Raw genomic sequence first — 27834 nt, 5'->3', positions numbered from 1 at the left:
TCAACACCAACCAAAATTCCCCAAAACTATCCTATGTAAGACGAACTACCCAAGAGGCTCATTATCCAGGTAAACTTCCAATCAATTCTTACTTGACAATGTGATATTTTGATTCACAGAAATACGGATGGCATGTGCACAAAATGAGCAAACGTATACCCAACCGAATAACTAGAACCGAAAAACTGTTCAAGCTACTTATGCACTGCTTTCTTCTCTTCCTTCTCGTTTCATCCCTCTGCCTTCCTTCTCACGGTAACCAGCCTGCTGAATGTAAAGTCTGCCATTTTCAACTTGTAACTTCCTGGGAGGTTTTGTTCTTTAATTGTTTTCTTTTTTAAAGAAATTATTTTTATATGAAAGAGACAGACAGAAAGAGAGAGGAACGGACAGAGATCTTGCCATTCATAAGTGCTGAGTTCTATAAAAGTTTATTCAATCAAGCTTCATTTCTATTTTTCAACCGATAATTCAAGCATCTCAAGTCTCTGCAGGTGTAATGGTCGCTTCTCCTGGTGTCTTGTGTCCTTTTGTGCCTGACACTCTTCCAACAGCCAAGTAAATTCGATGAGTTGAACTTCAGAGTGGGAATCTTGGGCCACAGAAGGGAAAGTTCTCTCTGGAGAAGCTCTGAGCTTGCTCTGGTGGGAATCAGGATGTACCTCTGCCTTGAATCTGAAGCCCCACACTGGGGTACTGCTGACTGCACCTCCATGTTCACTGCCTTCCAGGTACCTGCTCTCATCAGAAAGCTTGGCTCACACATTTGCACACAACTTACAATTCACATTTGAGCACTTGGGTTTTCTAGGTGACTGCTAACTTTTGGAATCTTGGGCTTCCATCTACTCTCTTCAGAGTTCCCCAAAATTTTAAAGACAGATTTATTGGGGCCGGAACAGTGGCAGGGCAACTAGTCCTTCACCTGCAGTTCCAGTTCACATCCTGGTTGCTCTACTTCTGATGCAGCTCCTTGCTTATGGCCTGGGAAAGCAGCAGAAGACAGCTCCAGGGGGCCCAAAGGCCCCTGCACCCATGTGTGAGACCTGGAAGAAGCTCCTGGCTCCGAGACACGGGTCAGCTCAGCTCTAGCCAATGCAACCATTTGGAAAGTAAGCCAGCAGATGTAAGACCTTATCTATGTCTCCCTCTCTCTGTAAAATCTGCCTTCAAAATCATTTTTTTTTAAAAGATAGGTTTCTTGTAGTTTAGCCTTTCTTTTAGTTCTGTCAATTAGTAGCAGCATGGTATATTACGTCTACTGCCAGGTTTGACACTGGAAATAACCAAATGTTCTCAAGATTTTTTTTTCCTGTTCTTCCCCTCAGGTTTAATAACAATTTATAGGAAGTGAAAAGTATTACTATGAAAAAAGTAGAAATAATAACTGACAAACATATCTCTTACCCGGAGATAAGCTATCAGTTCTTCACACTGCATCTGTCCCCCTCTGAATATAGTCATGTTCTTGGAATGACCTGGGGACCTGTTATGGAGAAACAGCGCTCGTCGAATTGCTCCCTTTTGCTTGAGTTTATCCAAAAGAAGCTCCACCTGGAAGTCTATATAAATCAGAGGATTTAAAACCACTATATTCATTGGGAGGCTCATCTGCCCTAGTTCTCTCATAAGCAGGAATACTGATTCCTCAGATGCAATTTTTTCTAGGTCATTAAAAATGCCTATATGTTTCTGTACAGAGTAATAGCAAATAAATATTTAATGATAATAATTAATTCAGTTTTCCCCAAAGCAGTATCATACATAATCCTAAATAATGATAGTATAACAGCTATCAGACAGAAAGCAAATGTTGTCTTTTTATTCCAGTTAAAGGAAGTGAGACATATGAAGAAATCCATCATTAATCCAACAGCAAGAGTCTGGCCAGCAGGGTGCATAGTATGCACTAAAATATGCTCATACCATTGTATTAAGCACTATGATGAAAGAAACTGCCATCATTTGTAACTCCTGCTTCCCATGAAGCAATATTATCAACCTTTCAGATAAATTCGAATGTTCCTCATGCAGCCAGGGACCACATGCCATTTCAAGGCCATCAAGAATCATCTAAGAGTGAATGCAAAGCCAATAGTTCGAAGCACAGTTGTTAGGATTCTGTTTCTTTAGTTTCCTTAAAAGAAGATACTGTCCCACTGGTTTCTTTCCCAGTTTCTGGAAAGATCCATGTTCATTTGTGTTCATTTGAAACACAGGGGAAAAGTGCAGGGTTATTTTGTGTTCCATCCTGTCACCCTGCCTTCCTTTCAGATTCTCAAATCCATGAAGCACAATCCTGCTTCAGCCTTCCCGAAATCACCATTTGTTCCATGTGAAGTACTCCTCCCCAAATCCTGCAGCTCCCTAACTTCCTCAAGGCCTCCACCAAAAGTTTATCTGCCAGCGAGACCATGCTCAACCCTGGGGCTCTTCTCTGTACGTTTTCAAGTCCAACCACAAAGCCAACATTCCAGCCCTCTGTTCTCCTGCAGGATCACCCTGCAGCATTTACTGCTAGCTAGCATAATATCAGATCATGGCAATAACCATTCATGACGTGTAAACCATTTGAGATATGGTTTGAAATTCAGATAACTAATTAAATTTCACTAAATAATTAAATTTAGCTAAATTTAGTGACCAAACTTTTTCTCCCTTCTCTCAATATTTCTAAATTATTTCTACTCCTGACATCCCTGGGAGCTTCTCTCCAAAATATAAAATATAAACTCCTCAGTAGATCATCTATGTATAAACAATGAAACTAATTTCTCCCAGAATTTTCCCCACATACTGGTAACTGTTTAGTCTTCTAAATGCCTTACTTTGCCATTCTTGAACCACTGTGTTCACAATATACATAAATTAAGTGTATTTTTTTCTGAATTGGCTTAAGAACTGTCAAACAATGAAAGTAATCACGTTATAACCTTAAATGTCTTTAACCATAAACATTCAAATAAAAAAACAATAACTTGTTTTAGGGTGAACATCCTAAAACATATTACTAAGTACTAAAATAATGTATTTTAAGTATTAAAATAATGGTTTTTAAGATACTTACTAAGTTTCCTAGGAAGCGCTCCTTTGCCATCTGCCTTTAAGCAGAACCTGACATTGAAACTATGGAAGAAAAAAAATCCTATATAAATTCTGTAATACAGCGTAGGCATACTTCTCAATATAATTCAAATGCAACAGAATTGTGAACATGCCTAACGCTGCAAACCAACTCTGTTCACTTGAATCACTCCCAAGACACCCTGTGAAGACCAAAACCAATGGATCCTCCAATCGTATTTGCACATAATCTATACATAGCCTATATTTTGATCATGCCTAGACTACTTTGAATACCTAATAGAAACCAAAGAGTTAAGCACTATTGTTTAGGAAATAAGAGACAGAAAAAAAAAAGGTGTGTATATATTTAGTACATAAGCAACCTTTTCTCCCAAATACTTTTAATCCACAATTGGCTGAACAGGCAGATGGAGAGTCCAGGGGCACAGAAGATTGGCTGCTTGGGTAGTTTATATCATGAGGCCCTGTTTCTTCCTTCATGTCTGAGTATACCTCTAAAAAGTACAAAAACACACACACACAATGCATCCATCAGTAACTCCCCTCATATTCCCTGTTAGGCTAGCATGACAAGAAAAAGGAAGGGAGGGAAAGAATTAACAATTTTATTACTTTTAGTTTATGGGAAGTTTGTTTTCATAAGGAAAAAGAATGTTCAGAAATAAAATAATGTCTCACTTAGTAAGATGACCCATGGAAGTTTACTGTATGCTGCAGGGTTTTTCACAATTTATTCATGACTCATGAAATCATGCCAATGGCTTATGAACCAGCATCTTAAATTAAATAAAATTGACTTAAGTATCAAGGGAAAATTAGATTTTGGGAAATTTTGGTTTTAACTATGTGTAAGTGCTTTCTGAATTATGATGGCAAGTATATTTGATATTATGTGACATTCTCAAATTCATATGAAAGCCACTACTCTAATTAGTGCATTAGAAGCCTTCAAATCATGAGCTTAATTATTAGCATATTAGTAGCAATGTTGCAGGGACAGCAGGGTGAGTGTGGAAAGGCAATACAATTAGAGGTAAAAATCATGAAAAACAAGTTGTGATTCAATCTAAAAGAAGAGTAACTATTATTAAATTTTTTATGCAACACAATAAAAACACTAATTTGGGTAGCATTTGAAAAATATTTTACTTATTTAAAGATGTCTTTATTTCTTTGAAAGTCAGTTATAAAGAGTTAGGGACAGAGAGATCATCCATCTGCTGGTTGACTTTGCAAATGGTATTGCAGGTGGGAGCCATAATGAGCTCCCTTAAACCTACAGACCGGTGGGATCTGACTACCCCGAAAACCTTGTTACCAACATGGCAGACAACCTGGACTCAAGTGACACCTTTAGATGGTATCCCTCAATAATGCAATTGTTCCTTTTCTAGACTGTGGATCCTCAGATTGGTAATTTTGCCATTTTCATTTAATTTCCCGAAAGTCAGGGTCAGTTTGTGGAAAGCTGTTAAACACATGCTGAATGTGAAATGTCAGTCCTCAGTCTAAGCTTTCCTTTTCAGTGCACCAAATGAAGATGCTCTGAAAAACATTGCATAGTGGCTTTCTGCTTTGGGTAGTTCATCAAAGAAGGGGTTGAGGCGTGCTGTGTACTGTGTACAACTGTCTGCCCATGGGCTACCTGAAATTCTTCTATGAAAAGAATTTTTAAGAAAACTGGATATCGTTTGGCTTAGGGAAAAATACTGGTTTGAAAATTTTAATGAATTACCCAAAAACACAATGAAAATCATATTCATTAGCTTCTATGGAATAACTTCTCCCTGCCATTCTCATCAACTACATGTTTGCTGGGATGTTTTCTTCTGTGTAAGTAAGAAATGTTTAAGTATTTCTCATAATTTATGGGACATTTATATTTATGCTTGAAAAGTGTAGAGTGACAGAGACAGAAAGGGAAAGAAAGAAGAGGGAGAGGGAGGAAGAGGCAGGAGGAGAGAGGGATAGATCTGCCATCTTTGCTCACTCCCCAAATGACCACAACAGCCAGGACTGGCACAGACAGAAACCAGGAGCTTGGAACTCAGTCTAGGTCTCTCACAGGGGTGGCAGCAGCCCAAGTGTTCAAGCCATCTTCTCGTGCCACACAGGATACATTAACAGGAAACTAGAGCAGAAGGCACTCCAACAAAGGAGTGTGTATGTCAATCAGGAGCTTAACTCGGTGCACCACCATGTCTGTCCCCAGTAGTTAGTTTTATATTCATTTTCATTTATGAGAAAGATACTAGTTTGTCCATTTTTAAGTAGCCTGAATTAAAACATGACTTATATCAGAGATAATCATTAAAATAATCATAATCACTGAAATAATCATAAAAACAATCAAAGTAACATTTACATGACAGACAAAAACAATGCAATAGGGAAGAAATCTAACACTGGACTTACAAAAATTTGTTTTCCTATGGAATCTAGTAAAAGTATCTATGAAAGATAATAAACTGGAGCAAAATAATTTTTCATTCAGCTATTTACAGATACTAAGCCTGAAAACACACCTTCTAAAATTTTTAAATAATCATAAGATTGGTTAGAATTGAAAGTGAACAATTACTTAGTCCTTATCAGCTCTTCCTTCTTTTTTAGTATATTCATCAACCATTTATAAATCTTTAAAACTTCATTTTATGCTAGTTTATTGATCTTCAAGGATATCTCCAAGAATTTTCTGGAGATTTCTTGCTATCTTCTTTGTAGCAGTATTTCTGTAACTAAAAATAGTATATATCTATATAACCTGCTTAACAATTACTTCAGCCTGCTACTTCATTTCAAATTGTCCTACAGTGATTGAGTCAATAATCACGACAATAAATTAGAAAGTAAGCACTCTTACCAGGAAACTTTCAGAGCTGTCCCAGGCAATGGGCAGGTCTTATTGTCTTGATTTAAAATGCTAGGGTATACTTCAAGGCCAGCATTTACAGTGATAACTGGTCTGGCCCTGAAAAAAAAATAATTATTTCAAGAGTCACATTGATGTAAGTGCTTTAGGTTCAAATTTTCCACATACTCCAGTACAATATGTACCAAGCATTGACTAAGCATTGTTTGTAACAGCAGGAAGATAAGGATGGCCCCAACTATCTCAGTTCAGCCAGCACAGAAAGGTCCACATTACTGCAAGTCACTCAGTGCCAGGTAAAGTGGGAAACTACCAGCATATATATACTCAATCCCTTAAAAAATGGCTGAGATATCGACCTAATTCCATGGAGCCCAGTGGGGAAAATGAGCGCCGTAAGCTCATCTGTGCTGATACAGAACAATCCCAAAGACATATCCAAGATATGATTTTAGTAGGAGAAGGAAAAAGACTCACAAAGAATGACTACATACACATGAAAACATACTATGTTTTAATACAGACCCCATTGGTAATCCTAAAAGGTTGGAAACTGGTTTGAGGGAATATATATTTTAAATTATAGCTATTTGTACTGTTTGAATATTTATCACATACTTGACTGACTTCACAATTTAAAAGCTAAAACAATAAACTGAAAATGAGTATCTCTACCCTAAGTTGAAACTTAAAACACAGAGCACTAACATTTCACGTTGCCATCCTCAGGCTAGTGAGTAAATTTTCTAAATTCTAACCACCTCCGAAATCTAAAACAGCTTTGGTATCAAGCATTTCAGATAACGAACATTCAATCTGTAAGTAACGGTTTTCAAAGTTCAGATGCACACATTTTAACCCTGTACAAAAAATACATTCATATCACTCAGCCTGTCTCAAGCACAATAAACCCCTACATTGTCTGCATATACATCCTGCCCCACTGCTATAATTAAAGACACCCACCACAAACTCAATTCTATGGGATTAATACTAGTTTTCCTGACATGTGTGAATCCAGCCCACAGCAGTATAAGCACCTTTACTTGGGACACTATTTGATAATGCACAGCATAAAGAATTGATCAAATACAGAGAATAAATGAAAATGTTTGAAGCCTGGAAACAGAAATATATGAAAGCACACACATTGCTCTAATAAAACTATTAATTTTGTGATTCATTTTATATTGCCCATGTGATCACAGAATACTGTGACATAAACACCAAGTCCATTTCCTCTTACTGGAAATTGCAAACTCATACTATCTTTAAGAGCAATTTTTTAAAAGGGGGAAAACTACATGTGGTCCGTGAAAAATACAGTATACTAATATGATGTTAATAAAAGCAGCCGTATCCTAGGATTTATGCAAACTCATTGTACTACTTCACAAATTTTGTTTTCTAATTATAAAACTATTTTGAAACAATGAAACGTTTATTTTAACAAATGGAAGAAACCTTTGGAAGACAGTTTAAAGGATAAACAGGGAAAATTGTGAATTTCTTTCAAAATAAAACATGCATAGCATTTTCTTCTTTGAGACCTTTTTGTATAAATATTATTTACCCATAGTAAATGTTAGATAGGAAAAATTCGTCATTATTTCAAGAAAAATAAACTAAAATTCAAATACTGAAATTCAGATAAAAAGTCTTTCAAATAATTCAGAATATTCCTGTTGTACATGCTATACTCACCTGTACAACACAGCTCGATCTACTCCAAAAGCTCCTACAATTAAGTCTTAAGAGAAGAGTAGAAACAAACATATGTTAACAGTAATAGTTTCTGAAGTTCTACACCATGCTATAAAGCTTTTAATGCACACAAAACAATTTATATTCTCACAACCAAGAAACTGTACGGCAGCAAAAGCAAAAGAACACCCTCTACAACATTTTTTCCTAACATTACAGACTGAAAGAAAATTAAAGAAATTCAAAATATCTGTTTCATATTGTACATTCCCAGGAAATATATCTGCCGTTTTTTTCTAGCCCTTAGTAGTTGGAACAGTGTTTTGAACTGGGTAGAGGTAAATACTTGAAATTCAATACTTGAAATATTGAATTGGAATGGCTTCTGAAATAAATGAATAGCCTTAGGAATGAAAACTCTGAGCTGTATGTATTCACAGCAAATCACCTGGATAGCCATTTTTGTCTATATCTGTGGCTCCTTTCATGGAATAGCCAAAGCTTGGCGGCATGCTCCGAGCAGCCCACTGGCCTTGAAGGATTTGAGATGGTATTGCATTCAAGCCTGTAGACCTTCCATTGAAAATATACACAATTCCTTTCTGATCTTCACCCCCATAAGGAGCAGCAATTGCAATATCTATAGGGGAAAAGGAAGAAGAGGAAGAGAAGGAAGAGGCACAGAGAGGAAAGGATGGGAATAGAGGATAAAGACGGTGACACAAACGTTAGTAGTCACAATCATTTACACGGAGAACTGAATGCTTATAGAACCCATTTATCTTCATCTATATGGTCTCAAAGTTCAGTAAAACACTCCTTATTCAAAAGTAACAATCTAATTCAAGGAGATGCAAACAAAACTGTAGAAATGAATTAATTTAGAGCCATATATTCTGGGTCTGACCTTATACAAATCTAAATGCCCCATACTTAAAACTGGCAGTATGGAAGGTAAGAAGAACATGTCAAAAGATTCCTCTAGGGACCGACACTGTAGTACAATGTGCTGGTATCCCATGTGCGCATGCTTCTGAGTCCCAACTGATCCACTTCTTATCCAGCTCCCTGTTAACAGTCACCTGGAAAAGTAGCAGAAGATGGCCCAAATCCCTGGGCTGCTGCACTCATAGGAGAGACCCTGATGAAACTCCTGGCACCTGGCTGTAGCACAGAATAGCCCTGCATGGCAGCCACTTGAAGAGTAAACCAGCAAATAGAAGATCTCTCTACCGCTGCCCCTCTTTTTCTAACTCCGTCTCTGAAATAAAAACAGCTAAATCTTTTTGAAAATTCACTTAAAGCTCATTCTAGCTATCAAAATTCTACTTTATCTATGCATCATTTTATATTTTTTGCTGAAAAGAAATCAAGTTGGATCAATCTGAGTTAGAACTTCATGTGAGCTTGTTGATTTTAAACAAATAAAATTATAAATTAATAGTCAAGACAGCAACGTTCAAGATAAGCTTTTCTAACTCTTAAAGGGTCCAATTTTCTCTGCTGCTCCCACACTGTGCCTGAACCTGTAAAGTGGCCTTCTCACTTCAAGTCTTGCCCCTATGACTCACTGCCTTCATGTTATTCATGTTTTGCAACAACACTGGCCTTTTGTTGCTGTTTCCCAAACACTGCACTAGTTCTCACATCTGGGCTTATTACCCTTGCTGTTCCCTCTGCTTTAGCAGTTGTTGCTTCGGAGCTTTTCCAAGCCTTATTCCTTCTGCCGTTTCCCAAACTCTAGATCTGACATCATCCTGTCAAAGAAGTCTCCCTTGGCCACACTTGGCCCCTCCCCACCTCTACTTTATCACATGCCCTGGACAGAAGCTCTCTGTTCTATCACCTTGCCCTAAAAAAACAGTCTTTATCATAACCTGGATTTTCCCCATTATTTGTATACGTATTACAGAGCTCTGTATTTTTGAAGTTCTCTTATACAAATTTTATTTAATAATGGGGTAAACCCTGATACACTGTTGACTACACAGACAAACCAACAGGGTATTCCTCCATTCTGTGACCTGCAGAAAGCTTTTAATGTTATCCTTTATGGGCCAGAGCCATGGTATATATTGCACTTAGTTCCTGCCTGTGGCACCAGCATCCCGTATGGGCACTGGTTTGAGTTTCAGCTGCTCCACTTTTGATCCAGTTTCCTGTGCACAGCCTGTGAAAGCAGCGGAGGATGGCTCTGGTGCTTTGGCCCTGACTTTGGATCAGCTCAACTCGATTTTTGCAGCCATTTAGGGAGTGAACCAGCAGACTGAAGAGTGTTCTCTCCTCTCTGTAACTCTGATTTCAAATAAAAATAAATCTTTAAAAATATCATCCCTTAAAAATATATTGTTACTTTGTAATGTGTATTTCACATTTCTAAATGAGTTCTGTACTGAAAGCTAATTTACTTTTTAAAGATACTTAAAGCTATTGAAATAAGAGTCTTATCAAACAACGGAATTATACACTTATACATCCCCATGAAGGGAAACAGAAACTTGTTTAGAACACTTTGGACAGCAATAACAAAGCTATGGCTTTCAAAATACTAATGGCAAAACATACCTTTGAGGTAGGCTGACATTATGTATTATTCAGCATTGCCTTAACAATGTGTCCACAACATTTTTTACACTTGTAGCCAAATGGACACTAGAGGGCACTGCTGTTCAGCAGGACACAAAGATCATCACTAGCTCAAGACTCAAAATATAAAAAGCGTTCCTTTCGGAAATCAACTGCTGTGATACTCTCACCTGAGGCTGCTCTCATTTTCGAACATGTTGCTGAGTTTTAGGAGAAATCAACCTATCTTTAAATTTGGTATATGGCTCACTGGCATTCAGTCCCTCTTTTCCAGAAAGCAGATTCACTCATGTACATTTCCAGATGGGGCATGGACTTTCCAGGTAGGCTTAGAAGTCAGGAACGCACAGTTGCTGAACTTCGATCTTACCATTGAATCCATCCTGGTCCAAATCTCCCAAAGGAGCGATGGCACTGCCAAAGCGTGCAAAGACCTCCAATCCATTCAGCTTGGTCACCTGGAAGTCAGCGGAGGCTCTCTGCAGACACACGGAGACCTGTCCCACCTCCTGGAGTTTGCCATCAGAGCCTCGGTCCATGAAGAGTGGAGCTCCAATAAACACATCTGCATAACTAAAAGAACAGACTCCTCACCAAAGCCAAGATCAAACTCCATCTATTTCTAGACATTCCTTTTTTATTAAAACTTAATTTCTCCTTCTAGACATGTCTTGGACACACTGAAGCACAAAACCAGTAACAGAGTAGCCACTTCAAATTCAAACCCTTCTTCAACTCTTTTTAAGAACTTATGAGCAGTTCATGGAAGTTTTCATCTTACAAAAGCTACTGAAAACAAAAATTAGGAGCACCAAATTTTCCAGTAATTGGGTAAGGTTTCTTCAAACTGATTCCTTAAATAGAAAGATCAGTGGAAAGGGGACAGAGAAACAAAAGCAGAACTGTTTAGTTTTAGTAAAGCATTCACAAACATGAGAGCAAAACTGTTTCTGGAAAACATTTTTTAAAACTTACTCATCTCCATTAATGTCAGTGGCAGCCACAGAAAATCCAAAATATGCAGCCATCTGGATAACAAGATGCAAACAAAATGTTTGTATTTCACCCAACTACTTCAGGCAATTAACAATTACAACATATGTAACAAATAGACTACTTATGCTCCTACATACAGTACTTCAATCTAAATGTCTTCCCCTTTGTTTATTCTACCAACAGCATGACAATCAGGTAATGAAACTTGCTAATTTGCTTAGATCTGTGAGTAAAACATATTGCAGGTATAACACTCTAATGTATAAATTCATTTACCTATGTTGCAAGTAAAATCAACTCTCCTTTCTAGGCCAAACAAAAGATCCTTTTTCCCCACTCCCTGACAACAGGCAGCTACAGGAACACCATCAGAAGGACACATTCACATACACACATTTCTTTCACACAAACATTTTAACTGGACCAGAGAAGTCGCAAGTGGATGACTATGTAGAGAGGGTAACAGTTAATAATTGTTAAAGACATAATAATTGGTCCTCTCTGTGTGAAACTATTATCCTCTAGAAATTACTGTTTGGAAAGACACAAGCAGGAGTTCATTTTTTGTCTTACATCTCAATCAATCATTTGCCATATGGCTTTGCTTTTTAATTATACACACTACAAATGTGTTTGGATATATTATGAAGTTATTATGCATAGAGAGAAGTAATTTTTTCTCTTCCACCACAGGAGACTACTGGCTAACACAGACAGCTGGGATGGGCGGTGTGGTGGGGGCATAGTGGGAACAAGACAAAATCAGATAACTATGGAGGATTATTCGAGGACCCTTGTGGATACCAAAAGGACTAACTAGGTGGCCATGTCCATTATATAAAATGGAATAATGTTTGCTATACCTTAAAAAAATCAGAAAGAATGACAGATTAAACTAAAGTGATGAGTGAATCAACTAAACAAAGAAGGAAAGTTAGCAATACTTATGAAAATTGATAAGTTGAATATACATCTGGAAGGAATAAGATAGTTTCCTATTCTGTTTATTTTGTGCTGATACACAAAATAAATTAAGAAATTGAAACAAACATGTATTCTACAGTCAATGGCAAGACTGGAACTTGTGCAATAAACTATACTGCACTTAGGGTACCACGTTGAATACAACATGCCAAAACAATATTCTTGGATCTTATCCTCTCAGGGTGTTTGTATTCAGTATAAAGAAAGCATGGCATTTACTGAGACCACACCTGCGCTGTGAGCCTCACACCTACTCCAGGAGTACATGAGCAGCACCCCCAGGTTTACACTTAGGCATCAGAATCAGTATAGTAACAGACAGCTCAGAGAGCCCAGGCCTGTCCTTATCAAACCCTTGCCTTTCCCCAAATACAGCTGAAGATGAATACAAGGAAACTTTAAAGAGTTCACAGAAAACAATGAGTTACAATAATAAAATAATCGAAACCCATGCATAGTTTCTTCATAATGGGCATTTTTGGCCAATGTTTTGGAAACACCTTACAAAGGCACGCATTGCCGTCAGTCTGCAGCACGATCCAGACATAAACATTGACACTGGCTAGAAGTGGAACAACACTGAAGGGTAATGATGCCTTTAGCCATCCTAACTGCCTGTCAAACACAGGTCACTTCATGCCATCAGCAACCCTATCATATAAATGGGAAGAAGCTCCTAGAGCCTACAGGACTGTTCCTTGTCCTACAGAGCTGCTCACAGCCCAACAATAACTACTGACAAGAATGTTCTTGAATCCCAAACCTGTAAACCAGGAGGCTTCTATCTTCTTTTCCTTTTCACTGCCATTATTTAGTTCTCTGAGACACACATGGATACTTTACAAGTTCATGAAAAATGTGTATTGTCATAGCTATGCATGTATTTCAAAATTATCCTGCACCAAAATTAATTATACTTTAATTCTATTTTTTCACAAACTTTTTAATATATTACATTATAAAGCACCAGTTTGAATATAATACCACTACTTAAAAGTATTACTCTAACTCCAGAATGTCTTACCCCATGTAATGCCAATGCCTATTTTAAGCATATACTTTGCACATATTATTGTATATTATCATTTGCATGTACTTTTAAAACTGTAGAAAATGAAATTAAAAACTAACATGCATTTTCCATGAACTTTTTGAAGGACCACTCCTCCCCCCACACACATAATATACACATTTATACTACGGTTTCTAATTAAATTAAAAGATATGGATCATCCCTCCAAGGAAAATTTACCATCATCTACAAACAAAACAAGTTTCTATGGTTTTGTGTTTGTATAATATAATTTTGTATTTTCTCAAACAACATACAAAAACAAGCCATCATATGCAATTATAAAAGGCCCTGGTTACACAAATTACCTCAGTTAAAACAAAGGTGAAACATTTAAAGTCAGTTACCTATACCATATACTATGGGATTATTAAATCATTTCAGTGCTCCTAGAAAAGTTTTAAGATACTAGGAAATGCTAATAATGAACTGCTGAATCAAACATGACCTTTAAAACACAAAGCTAATCAGCTTTTTTTTCTATACACAAAAGAGAAATATAGCAAAATGATAATGGCTTAGATTATACTATAATTGCATTACAACTGACTTTTTTACGTTTCTCCATATTTCCTAAACTTTCTCAAGTGAACATATATTGCCTTTGCAACTGGATGTGTGCAAGGGAGGGGGGGTGGAGATGACATTGTAAAGCCATACCTGCTCACCAGTAAAATTGTATAAGGAGGACATGTTTTTCCCATCGTAAATATAAACCTATGCAGAAGAAAAAAATTCAAGCAATACAGTGAAACAAAAAATATATATCAGAGTGATTTTTTTTGCTTTTTAACTTTTATTTGTTTTTTCCTTTGTTTGAAAGACAGAAATGAATCAGTCATCTACCCGTTTACTCCCAGAATGCCCACTAGGGGAAGCCTGAACCGAAGTCAAGAGCTGGGAATTCAACCCTGGTCTCTGACATGAATGGCTGGAATCCAGCTTGGGAACTATTAACAGCTGGGTTCCAGGAGCTACATTAGAAGAAAGGTGGAATCAGAAATGGAGCCAGGGCTCAAAGCCAGACACTGCAATGGGTATCCCACCTAGTGCCTTAACCACTAGGACAAATGCCCTCCCCAACTCTGAGACTTTTAAAAGCACCTTTGAATTTTCCTACCATTCCCAAGGTCCTTGCTGCTCTTGGAACTCCCGAAACAAAATCTGAAAACAAACAAACCTTAATTAATCTTTTTAAGATCAACTTTGGAAACTGCACAAGGAAGTGATTATATCATATATCTTCATGATTTCAGTAGAAAATAAAGCAGATACTCTTAAAAATTGACCTCCCATTATAAGTAGCCCTGGGATTTTAAAAGTCAAATTTATAAAAACATATTCTTGAAGACTTTCACAGGCACGGAAATAGACCCTCAAATTATCTATAACCTGGTTAGATAAGAAAAGACAAAATGACCTAAGAAGAGAAAGAACACTGCTATTCATACTCATGAAAAATAATCCAGTCAACTGAAATGGCTTGGCAATATGACCAAAATCAGGTCCACGATTCCTAGTGTAGAACTGAAGGAAGACAGATGGACAAAGAGAAGGTGCAATACCACCTTTCAGAATGAGCCCCTAAAGAAAGCGATGAACCTCTGCCAGAGGAATGGATTTGCTGAAAACAAGATGAAGGAGCTGACCAGCACACAGCCAGGACTAGGGACAGCAAAGGAGGACAAAACAGAGCCTGAGTCCCACACACCCAGCATGGTGTCTCCTCAATGTACTAAATTTTTCTCTCATATTCCATGAAATTGTTTCAAACTGCTAAAAACTTTCAGTGTCATAGGTTTCTAATGCTTGTATCTTTCAGAAAGGAATAAACATAGTTCAAGAGCTTCATACCGTCTATGCCGTCACCGTTGAAATCTCCAACAGCTACAGAATAACCTAAAAGGGGAATCAAAGATGAGAAACCATTAGGATACAGGAAACCAAGATGATACAGGAACGTATCATCTTCAACCTGCTTTGTGATGGAACCATCCTCAGAAATATTTTCAAGTAATTCTGTTCTTCAGGCAATACTTCATCCTCTGTGAGCAAGAGGTTCTTGTAAATGTGACAACTGAGTTAAAAAAAATAATAACCGAGCTAAATACTCAAATAGAAAATCTGCTAGAAAAATCAGCTTTACTAAATTTGCAAGTCAGATGATAAAAAACAACAAATTTGCAAAGTATCAATAAGGGTGTAACAAAGAACTGATTCTGAATCAGTGAGAAGTTTAATGAGACCAATGTTAATAAACTCCAAAAACTTAAACTATAGCTCAGCATACTGAATAACAAAGTTCAGGAATCTGGCTGCCCGTGTCTGGATTCAGGTATGACTTACGCCTTTGTATGAGTCAATGTTCTCACCTATAGCTTGAGCAAATGACAGTACAATTTTACAAACTTATGAGAAATAAGTAAATAAAGCACTTAGAAGAATACCTAGAACACTGTAAATACAACCTAAAGCTTAGTTACTATTAACACTATATATTTTCTTAAATTTCCATTACCAAAATGAAACCTAAGCAAAGTAGTCAATAATAATCAAAATGTACATGCTTTATGTTTAGAAAAACATTAATCTGTTTCCCACTGAATTTTTTTTACCTAAAATAGTATACACAAACACAGGACAACATAATTTCATAAAATGAGTCCCATATTACCTACCCAAATAGCTGTCATCAAAAATGGCTTGTGCAGTTCGAGTTGCTAATTGGTTATTATACTTGATGCTGTAAACATTGGGGTCATATTTAGATACAATTTCTGCCACTTGATCCGAAATGAGCTGCCCTAAAAATATATATATACATACATGTAAAGTAAATAATCTTCTAATAATAAGACCATCTTTATGAAACAGATAATGGTGCCTGAATTAAAAAAAAGCATTATTGGATATTAATATTCCTGGTTACGAATCTTAACTGTCCTCAGTAATGCTGAACGTGAAACCTGAAACGAGATATTTAAAGATTTATTTGAAAGGCAAAGTGGTAGAGAAAGACAGAGACAGAGATCCTCCACCTGCTGGGCCACTCCAAACACAAGCAACTGACAGGATGCGGCCACACGGAAGCCGGAAGCCAACAACTTCGGCTCACTCATTCTGGATGTCACTGGATTACTATTTAAATATTCTAATACGCAATTTCAAAATATTTTCCAAACTCTAAGATTTGGGGCCAGCACCCTGGCACAGTAGGTGAAGCCTCTCCCTGTAGCATTAGTACCCCCTACTGTTGCTGCTTCAAGTGCTGGGTGGTCTACTTCCAATCCAGCACTCTGGTAATGGCCTGGAAAAGAAGCGGAGGATGGGCCCCTGACCCATGTGGGAGACCCAGAAGAAGTTTCAGACACCTGACTTCCAAACTTCCCAGGACCAGCGATTCAAGGAGTAAACCAGAAGAAAGAAGAACTCTCCATCTTTCTCTCTCTCTGTAAATCTGCCTCTCAAATAAAATAAATAAACCTTAAAAAACACTCAGACTTCAGAATGGCACAATTTGCCTGTAAAGATTGATTTCCCATACTTTATAAAGATTATATCATGACCTCTAAAGTATAGTCAAGCAGAAGTACACATCAAACAATAAAAAATTTAACTATTTTAAATCACTTTATGTACTTTATAATCTGCATAAACTGTAATTTTTCTACTAGGAATATTTGTATTATTTAGTGTATACTATTTTTAGTATATATTATATATGATGTATATAATTTTTAATAAATGTTTAGCTGAATGCTTACATTTAGATTATTTCCCATTTATTTCTTTAAATTGTTTGAAAATATCCTAGACACATGATAAGCCAGGTGAATCAGAGACAGAGTCAGTATTGAGTAACATAAAACATATTAACCTACCTTGCCAATAAAAGCTACCAGGACCACCGAGCAGTACTCTATCAGCCTGGATTGAATCAAACGGAATATACATACTTTAAAATTGGTACCTTCAAGGAGAATCAATGCAGTAACAAATATATACACATAATGTATACACATATTAAACAAAATCATAAACTTCAAACTCATCTAACTCAAATTCAGTGGTTTTCTTCTGGCTTTTCTAAAATAAAAAGGAAGTTGCAATGCTTTCATTTAACATATAAGAATATAAAATGGTTTCTGTGGATCTTGGTTTCTTTGCTCATCTAGAATGAAGGATCAAGCAGATCATCACTCAGCGTTTGTAGAGTAAGGAAAGACCACTTCTTAATTTAGACTTGGGATTGCCTATGGGAAATTTGCTAACAATCACTGAAGACTTTTCTGCTAAGGGAAACCTGTCTTTAGTATCTCATTTATTTAAACAAGAGTAAAATCAGAGGCTAAATTTTTCAGGGATTTGTATAAATTCACAAAATGGTGCTTGACTAGCATTTCCTATCTCTGAAAAAAAATTATAATCATCCAATAAAAATATTTTATTTGTGGACAGTATTTTGGAAACTCTTATTAAAGGTAAGAGAAAAATGTGTTATTTGCAAATGTACATACAGCTGGTTCAAGCTTTAAACAATCTCCTGCCCTCTCTATGTAAAAGATACTTAGAAGTCATTCAAATTAAAAATCACATCCTTTTCTCAGAAATTAGTTTAAGAAAAGGAGTAAGTTAGCAATGATTTTTACACTGAGACTGCTTCAGAGGTTATAGGCACTGGGGTACAGAGAATAAGGACACTTTGTAAAAATGTAACACTTTAACACATATTTTATTAAAACCTAATGCTTATTATACTTTTGCTTGGTTTCTTTATATTTCCAATTAAGAAAAATCTAATATGAAATTGAGTGCTTAAAATCAATCACACTTATAATAATTAACTATAATTACCAATATCTAATGTGAGAAAAATTAATAAAAATTGGAACAGAGTGTCCAGAGCAGTGACGTAGCGGCTAAAGTCCTTGCCTTGCACGCACCAGAATCCCATTTGGGCACTAGTTCTAATCCTAGCAGCCCCTCTTCCCATCCAGCTCCCTGCTTGTGGCCTGGGAAAGCAATGGAGGATGGCCCAAAGCCTTGGGACCCTGCACTCGTGTGGGAGGCCCTGAAGAGTCTCCAGGCTCCTGGCTTTGGATCGGCATAGCTCTGGCTGTTGCGGCTGCGGAAGCAAATCATTGAATAGAAGATCGTCCTCTCTGTTTCTCCCTCTCTTTGTATATCTGACTTTCCAATAAAAATAAAATCTTTTTAAAAAATCAGAATAGAGATAAAAGCCAAGTTCTCAAAAAAGGAAAATGTATTCTTCTCCACTGCTTGATTTTATTTTCTGTTGTCTTCATAAATTCCAGCTATGCTCTTCGCTTACATTTCCTGAAAAATCATGCTAAGCGTTCTAAGGAAGTTTTATTTTCAATGTATTTTGTGATACATGTCCAGGACAGAGCAATATTTTCAATTTGTTATTCAAGGTGTTTATATACCCCAACAAAAATAGACAAACAAAACGCAAAAGAAAAGTATATAAAGTACTAATGAAAAAAACATTCTTAAAAACATAAATGAAAATTGTCAAAAGCATCACCTCTGAATAGCATATCAGTTTAGTAAAAAGACATGGCTTATATGTGATTTGCAAGGATTATTAAATTGCTTCAGCTTTACATGTTGCTTGTAGGCCCATAAGAGAAGACAAACTTGCATGTCTTTCAGCTTTCATATACCAAAATAATAAATAATTTTGAAATAAAGTTCCCATTGATAACTTTTGTGAAAATGAACTGCAGCTGAAAGCAAAAACACCAATATTTAATAAACCCACGTAACTGGAAGTTATAATATTAAGTCATAACAGTCACTTCTCATATACTGAGTAACTGATCCGCCTTCCTCCATTCCCATTATGGTATCTGCCTATTTCAAACACACTACTAGCAAGGGAATAATATAAGGCAAGGAAAGGCAAAATGAAGGGTTAGCCATTTGGATGAAAAAGTAATAGTTACAAAGAAGCCGAGGCACTGATCAGTGTACTTTCAGCGAAGGTTTAGTCAACAAGGTAGATCTGAATCTCATCCAATCGTAAATGAAAACTTACTTTAGTAAAATCAATGCTGAATCCTCCTTGACAAAATCCCTGTCCATCAGCATCAATATTTTCTAAAATAAAAAGATTGGAAATATACACAAACCCAAAAAACAAACAAATAACACAAAATAAAACATGAGAAAGTCTGATATAATGATAACCCTAAAATAATGTATTAGTTCTGGAGTGGTTATTCACTCAGGTCCTAAGCAACTATCACTTCCAGAAAAAAGTTAAAGTGTACGGGTACCAGTGAGTACAACTTTTTTATAGATATGTAAACAGTAATTGGACCACTCACCAAAGAACAGAGTTAACTGACAAAAACAAAGATTTCAAATATTGTTTAACCCCAATCCACAGAAAGATTATAGTTTAAATCATGATCCAATTCATATACTGATTCTATGTCTATTAGAGCTGTAAACACATATATCACTTAAATTTGAAAAAAAAACTCTTGCTATTAAAAAAACGCTCTCTGGTGCTTCTTACTCTATTGTATTTCATTCTACTTTTTTTTCAAAATCAACAATATGACACACTGTAATAGTTTCACAAACCACCAATGAACTGTGGTCTGCAAGTTGAAAATTTCACTTCTCAAATTTTCTCCTCCTTGTTAGCTTACAGTTGCTGTCTTCAATAAGTTATAATGAACAGTGGCACAGAGAAGTATTCATTTCTAATACATACATTTTCCACACAAATAGTTTACAGCCAACAACAAAAATAAAACCATAAATAATATAGCTCAGAACTTCAGGAAATTCAATGGCCCCCAAATTAATATTGTAAGAGCAAAACATGAATCTTAACACCACATTTAATAAATATGGTCTAATTAAAGTGATTTATCTTTAAACATGACACTTGCAAGTATTTTCCAATAGCAGACTCAACAGTTGTCCTCTTTTCTGATCACACACACACACACACACACACATTCCTTTTGTTGTTATCACAGAAATGGAACTAATTCTGAGCAATCCATCAACAAATTTAACTTTAATCATGAGTGAGACTGCACACAGAACAGAGGTAAGATGAATCTGCAGACTCTTTATCGCTTTATATTGAGGACCAGAGAACACTGGAAAACACCACCTCTCAGTTACCAGGAATCTTGCAGCCAATGTCACAATTATATGGAAAGTTATATATTACTGTATTCGTTACACAAACATAGGGACCAAAAACATCTATTTTTACTCAAAAGGATTAAACTAAAACTCTCCGCCAAATAATGCCATCAAAGATTCTGAAATCATTCTGAAAGCCTGGGAATTGACCCATTTTTTTTTTCTTGAAAATGTCCTCAAGTGTGTAATGCTACCCCAACGTAAAGTTTTGTAACCCACAGGGAGTGGGAAATGTGGCGCTGGGGTTTCCACCATCTAGTGAATCACACAATGGAATTCTGCTCTGACCTCAAACCAGCCATTGACTTCCTTCAGTCAAGCTGTATCTGGAGAAGGATTTCAGGCCATTTATGAAGACACCCTTTTCTGATTACTGCACTGTACAATTATCTATTTTATTTGGTTTCCAAAACATACAACCACAAAAAAGTCTGTCCATAAAAAACAGGCTTATATTAAACTGAGTGTTTTGTCAGCTTAAAAACTTTAATGTTGAATATGATTTCAGTGAAGGCTCTGCTGTTTATTTTTCCAGGCGACTAATGATTCTCCAATTTATTAAGTCTGGCAACGATATTATAAACAGTAGTTATTGATTAGGATAGTCACATCAGCTAGTGTTTAACATGCTCTTACTGTCATCCAACTACTATGTTACAACATTTTAGGTAGCATTAGCCTTTAAATCTTTGTAGCAATCCATGAGAGATACCTTTAATCTTCACAATTTGTATAGGCAAAGAAAATAATGCTTACAGAAAAGAAGTGACTTGACCATGGCCAGCGAGCTAGTAAGTCAGAGTATGGAACGGAACCCAGGTGTGTCTACACCATCATGCTAGTGCTATCTCAACTCAAGAATATATTGATTAGTCAGTTAGGAAACAGGGGAAAGAAAGGCCAACTGGTTATCATTAACTGAGACATTATATGTTCAAAAAGCATCATGACTAGAAAGCAAACAAAAGGAACAAAAGACAGTCTGAACATGCAGTTGAAAGAATATATTAGGAGGATCTTTCTGAATAGATGGACATCTGACCTCCGTATAATGTCAAGAACAGTCACAGATTCAGTTTTGACACAATTAGTCAAAAATTAGTCAGAATTAGTCAAAAGGTAAACTGATGATGGGCAGTGGAGTCCCCCATCCACGGTTTCCACACAGGTCATGCTAAAAACAAAACATGCTATTTAACTAGCCAAGCCAAGCAAACAAACCTAAAACAAACAAACAAAAATTATACATTATCGCCACAGACAATCAAGCAGTCAGCAATGCAGTTCAATAAAATCCATTATTATCATATAGAACCAATGGCTGTACAACTTCCTAAAGGATGGAAGACACACAATACTAAATTTGTGTCTCTTAAGTTTTCAGTTTGTGTTTTTAATGTTTTTTTTTTTTGTCTCAACGAGTATTTTATCAATGATGAAACAAAGTATACATTGGCTAAGGGAATTATTCACCACTATAGGTGGACGTCAGCAGAATGTGGGATTATCTAGGTTTTCACACTCCCAATCCTGAGATTTTTCTCTGGACAGAATACATCTCACAACCTGGGCTTGTATGTAGCCTTAATACTTCAAAGGTTAAGCTGAAAAGCAGATAGACAGGTTCTGTGATGCAGTAGGTAAAGCTGTTGTTGGGATGCCCACATCATATACTGTTGTGCTGGTTTAAGTTTTGGGTACTCTGCTACTGATCTAGCTTTTTGCTAATATCCCTGGGAAGCAGCAAATGATGGCTCAAGTACTTGAGTTTCTGCCACCCATGTGGGAGACCATGATGAAACACTGGGCTCTTAGCTTCAGCTTGACCCAGCCCTGGGCTGTTGCAACCATTTGGTGAGTAACCCAGAGGATAAAAGAGGTCCCTCTCTCTCTCACTATGTGTGGCCGCGGTGGGGGTAGATCATCCCATTATTCAAAAAACACATCTTTAAAAAAAAACGTCATGTATAAGAGCAGGCACTATGGTGTAGTGAGTAAAGCCACCACCTGTGGCTCTGGTGTCCCACAAGAACACCAGAGTGTTCAGCACCCAGTGGCTGTGCTTGGAGCTCCCTGATGATGGCCTGGGAAAGCAACGAAGGATGGTTGAAGTTTTCGGGCTCTTGCATACGTAAGGGAGATCTGACTTAGCTTCAGACTGACCCAGCTTCTATCACTGCAGCCATTTGGGAAGGGAACTGATGGATGGAAAATCTCTCTAAATCTACCTTTCAAGTAAATAAATAAATCTTTAAAAAGTAATTAAAAGGTATGTACAATAACCAGGGTTATTAAAAGCAACACTTATTAGGAAGAAAGACATTGACTTTGCTTTTTTGTCTGAGTTTTTATGAAAGTTTGAGGTTTTATAATTTATGTAAGGTCTCAGTAAACTTTTTCTGTAAATATTTTACAGCATGGCCATATGGTGATGGCAACTGCTCAACTCTCACTCTTTAATTCTCCCAGATAACATGTAAACAATGAAGGCTGCGGGGTTCCAAGACAATTTTATTTATAAAAACAGGTCCACAAGCCATAGTCTGTTCACCAGATTTGGATGTTAAATAAGCTTGTGAAGTACACTGAAAAAGGACCTTACAATTTCCTTGCTAAGCCAAATCAGAGATAGCATTTTGGGGAAGACACACAGGGGCATAACATTAAAATATGGGTAGCTAGTCTCGATCTTAACATCAGGGACAATTATCCTTTGCGGACAAAGAAGGAAGTGTTGGTGTGAAATGGTGGTTAAGCTGCTTGTTTATCTGTTACTGCAAACACTAAAGCATGTATTTTCAGTAGGTTTCCACATACTTTCACATAACAGGAATTATTAAAACTTGTATTTGTGAAACAAGCAGAATACAGTCTTTACAGAAAAGCTGCTTAATATAGAAACCATTGAAATGAAAGGCAGTTTGTTTAAAAAAAAATTTTTTTTCCTGTTGGAAAGGCAGATTTATAGAGAGAAGGAAAAAGAGAGAAAGATCTCACATCCACTAGTTAACTCTCCAAATGGCCACAACAACCAGAGATGAGCTAATTCAAAGCTAGGAGCTTCTTTGGGGTCTCGCTTGTGGGTACAGGGTCCCAGCATTTGGGACATCCTCCACCACTTTCCCACAAGCTACAGCAGGGAACTGGATGGGAAGTAGAGTAGCCAGAACACAAACCAGCACCCATATGGGATGCTGGTACTTAGAAACAGAGGGTTAGCCAAGCAGACCTCACGCCAGCAACAAAAAGATGTTTCTGTTGTTAGTAAGGCAGGGAAGAGTTCTTGTGCAGTAAGACAGACCTGGGTTCAAGTTCACTTTTGATCACTCAAGGACAGAAGATGTAGGAAGAAACTGGTTCAACTCTCTGAATCATCAAAACTACGTCTGTCCAAGTAGGCATGATTTTTTGTGTGCGTACGTCACACAAATGTTAAGTTGTAAATCTGGAACACCAGAGTTGGCTTGCTTTTAACAGCTATGAAATTATATTCTCATTGTAGGAATATTTTACAATACAGTCTACACACCATCAGAAATGATGGTTCAAAATACTAACATAAGGTATGCTAACATAAAGGTAGCATTACAGATGGCATCAAGCAGTGAGGATAAAGCTACCACTTGCTCCATCCTGTGTAGACAAGGCTTTCTCATCTACAGTACAGATCTGAGTAAATAGGAGGAATTCTTGTGAGTTTTATTTGCCATTTAACATGAGGTTTCATCAAACAACTTTCAGTTTCCCAGAGGCTCAAATACTTAGAATTTTGAAGACAGAATATTTCCTTTAATGGCATGAATACTTACATAATGCCATACCAACTGATACAGAAAAATATCCTAGAACAAAAAAATCTTACATGTGGTGCTTCTGTTACTAATAATCTATTTGGTGGCCAAAGTAATATAAAACATAATGTCCTAAAAAGTACTCCAGGCATACACACTTTATTTCCCCTTTATCCACTGTTTTGCTGCTCACAGTTTCAGATACCTGCAGTCAATACAGTCTGAAAGTTTAATGGAAAATTCTAGAAAAACATAATTCAAAAGTTCTAATAACTTATTTCAGTATTTTACTATTTGTCCTATTTTATTATTATTGCTGTTAATTTTCTGGTGTGCCTAACTTTTGGATTAAACCTTAGCATGCAAATTAAATTCAAAAAATTCATTAAAAATACAATTAAAAGTTGAGTTTATTTTGGCATAAATGTTCACAAACATGCAGTTTTTCTTAAAATGCACTTCTCATTAACTTTCTGCAGACCTGTTATTTACTTGAGTTTCAAAAAATTTGTCACACCGAAATAAACTTTATTTCATTGACACTTCTTCATAATCGGAGGAATGTCTTGGAAAATATGCCCCCTAAATAAAGGGAAACTATAGTGCTGGATTTCAGTAACCCATTGTTATGTCTGGGCACTCAGAGGATCTGCAACAGTGGCCAATTCAACAAAAGACAGGGAGCAAAATGATCAGAATTTAAAAGGAGCGAGAATTACAAAGTACAGAAAAGCAAAATCAAAACCATAGGTGTTTAAAAATCATCTTTCCTCACAGTGTTAATTTCACCATAAATGCCACATAACATTAGAGAAGGGTATTGAAACTTTCTAGGCAACCAGAAGAGTGGTCTTGGAAGTTTAAAAAAAAGAAAATCTCAGATTAAAAGCAGGAAAATTCAGAATCAAGGCTCCCAGCTCCAGGTTCATGTTCCTATACAAACTCTGGCTTTTTAAGATACTCTTTTTTCTTTTTAATTTTCATCATTATTCCTATGAATTAGTAATTTTCAGACATCTCAGAACCATCTTGTAGAGCTTGTTAATAGAGATATCCAAGCCTAATACAGACCTTGTAAATCAGAAGCTCGACCTGTGGGAGACCACTTCTCTGTTAAACTCACCAGACACTTTCCTAAATCACGTATCAATTACCACTAACCTGGAAAAAGAACCTGAGTTCTTTGGTAGGAAAGACAAGACTGCTTACATTGGCAGTTTCTTTATAAAACTTTATTTTTTGCGCTTTTCAACATTACAACATGTCTACCTATTTTGTCTGTCTGTCTGTCTGTCTCTCACACACACACACACACACACACACACACACACATTTTTAGCAAACTAGACTTAGCACCCTTCTTACTCAAAGGTACAATTCCCTGCACATACTTGATCTGCATGGCGCATACTCAACAGTCTTTGCCCCATCTTGAAGAAAGCACGTCCCCACAGGCTCTCGCTCCTGCTTCAGCTCGGTCCTCCAGTGGTACAAGGGAGCGCAGGCCTACAATCAATCAAAGGGTTAGTTCATGACATAAACACTCTCTGTAAAATCAGTAGTTCAAACCATCTACAGTGTCTGAGAGTACAGCATCACTTTTTAAGCATTAATAAAAATTGATTAATAAAAATCAACTCCATCCTATACCTTAAAACCCTTATCACAGTGGCAGGTAAAGATTTTTCAAGAGACCCAATGTCCATCAACAGATGACTGAATAAAGAAAATCTGAGATCTACAGTACGGCATACTACTCAGCTATAAAAAAGAATGAAATGAAATCCTGTCTTTTTTAACAAAACGAATGCAACTGGAAACCATTATGCTTAGTGAAATAATGTCCCAAAAAGATGTATATCTTGTATGTTTTCCCTAATCTGTGTTAACTAATACAGAGTACTAAAAATGTAACCTATATGACCAAATTAACATTTGGAATTAAATTATTACTTACTATCTTTGTCTGCATTCTTGAGGAACTGGTTTTCTTATTATCTATTATTTTCTACTCTACTATGTGTTTTATCACTATGTAGTGAATTATAATTAGCTAATGTTAATCCTGGGTTTGTGCAGTATGCCATTGCAAACAATTAAATAAATAAACATATAAATAAGGAAGTAGGAGGCTGGCTGTGGAATGTGGACATGGGAAAGGGTAGGGTGGGAAATACTGCTACGCTTCTGATTATGTACTGGGAAATACAGGAAATTCATCCACTTTATATGCACAGGTTTTTAAAAAATATATTGTCTTTTGCAACAAAATATTTGTGACTGGAAACCATTACAATTTATAAAATACGCCAGTCTGAAAAAGACAAGTATCTTTTCCCTGGTATGTGTAAGTTAATAAAGAATACTAAAAAACAATGTATAGAAACGCAATGGACAGCTTGTGACATAACTGTTGCTTTTAGTCCTTATTTATACTCCCATAAAACTGTAGTCTTCTTACATCTTGTCAAATATTGTGATTATTGTTGAATTAAGCCTATGACAATACAGAGGATCAAAAACAGTCTTGATAAAACTTAGAGGAAAAAATGAAAGGAAGACAAGAGGATGATTAGAAGAGGGATGCGGGAAGGGGAGAAATACAGTGATCTTCAGAACAGTATCTATGAAATACTTATAGTAATAAGTTCTTATTGCTAATAAGATTAATAAGTGTTCTGATATTAATAAGATCTAAAAATTATAAAAGCCTTTTAAAAGAAGAAGCCAGCAGACATGGCACAGCAGGAGAGGCTGCCACTTGCAATGCCAGCTTCCCATATAGGGCTCTGATTTGAGCTACACTTCCAACCTACTACTGTGCCTGGGAAAACAGCTAGAAATGGTGTAAGCTTCCAAGTCCCTGCTGCACATGGCGAACCTAGCACAGTCCTGGGCTCCAGGCTTCAGCCTGCAAAGGCCAGTCACTGCAGTCGCTTGAGGAGCAAACCGGCCGCCGACTGTGCTCTCTCACACACACTCTTCCAGTCATCCTGTCATTCAAAATCTTTTTTAAGAAGATTTTTTTTCTATAAAGGCCATAGCTATAATCTATGTGTTTTCTTCAAAATAACAAAATTATTTCAAGTATACTTCTCTGAAGGTCACAGATTGAACCAATCTGTTTAAAATTTCATTTTCTTTCTAACAGATACAAAAAGTTACACGTCTCTATGAGGTTCTGTTTCCTTACATATTCATATGTCATAATGTTCAAGGTAAACATATCTATCTCCTTACATGTTTATTATTTATTTTATTGGGAAAACATTCAAAATTCTTCCAGCTAAAAACATATACAGCACACTATCATTACCGTACTGTGCTACAGAATAACAAAACATCTTGCTGCTATCTAGCTATAACTGAGTAGCAGTTAAATAACCTTTCCATATCTCATCACCCCACTACAATCCCTCGTCTCTGGCAACCACCATTATACACTCAACTCAAAACTGACTTACCTTTCTGCACAATTTTATCACAAGTAACTGTTACTTATCTTTCTACACCTGGCTTATTTCACTTAGCATAATGACTGCCAGTTC

The 27834-nt window shown here is 36.6% G+C and overlaps 1 protein-coding gene across 1 annotated transcript in view; it reads right to left on the bottom strand.

Moving 5' to 3' along the window:
* Window positions 1-27834, bottom strand: part of ITGAV (integrin subunit alpha V) — a 105612-nt gene that overhangs the window by 27337 nt on the left and 50441 nt on the right. The window contains exons 4-17 of the mRNA XM_058664703.1: window positions 25678-25792; window positions 19363-19424; window positions 17183-17228; window positions 15980-16105; window positions 15156-15200; window positions 14422-14465; window positions 13962-14018; window positions 11225-11277; window positions 10620-10822; window positions 8112-8303; window positions 7664-7709; window positions 5951-6058; window positions 3068-3126; window positions 1408-1562 (exon numbers count right to left, since the gene is read on the bottom strand). Coding sequence (XP_058520686.1) covers window positions 1408-1562; window positions 3068-3126; window positions 5951-6058; window positions 7664-7709; window positions 8112-8303; window positions 10620-10822; window positions 11225-11277; window positions 13962-14018; window positions 14422-14465; window positions 15156-15200; window positions 15980-16105; window positions 17183-17228; window positions 19363-19424; window positions 25678-25792 — 1311 coding nt within the window. The remainder of the gene's footprint in view (window positions 1-1407; window positions 1563-3067; window positions 3127-5950; window positions 6059-7663; window positions 7710-8111; window positions 8304-10619; window positions 10823-11224; window positions 11278-13961; window positions 14019-14421; window positions 14466-15155; window positions 15201-15979; window positions 16106-17182; window positions 17229-19362; window positions 19425-25677; window positions 25793-27834) is intronic.

This window comes from Ochotona princeps, chromosome 5, assembly GCF_030435755.1.
Source record: "Ochotona princeps isolate mOchPri1 chromosome 5, mOchPri1.hap1, whole genome shotgun sequence".
Lineage (NCBI taxonomy): Eukaryota > Metazoa > Chordata > Mammalia > Lagomorpha > Ochotonidae > Ochotona > Ochotona princeps.
This window is presented reverse-complemented; position numbering and strand designations above follow the sequence as displayed.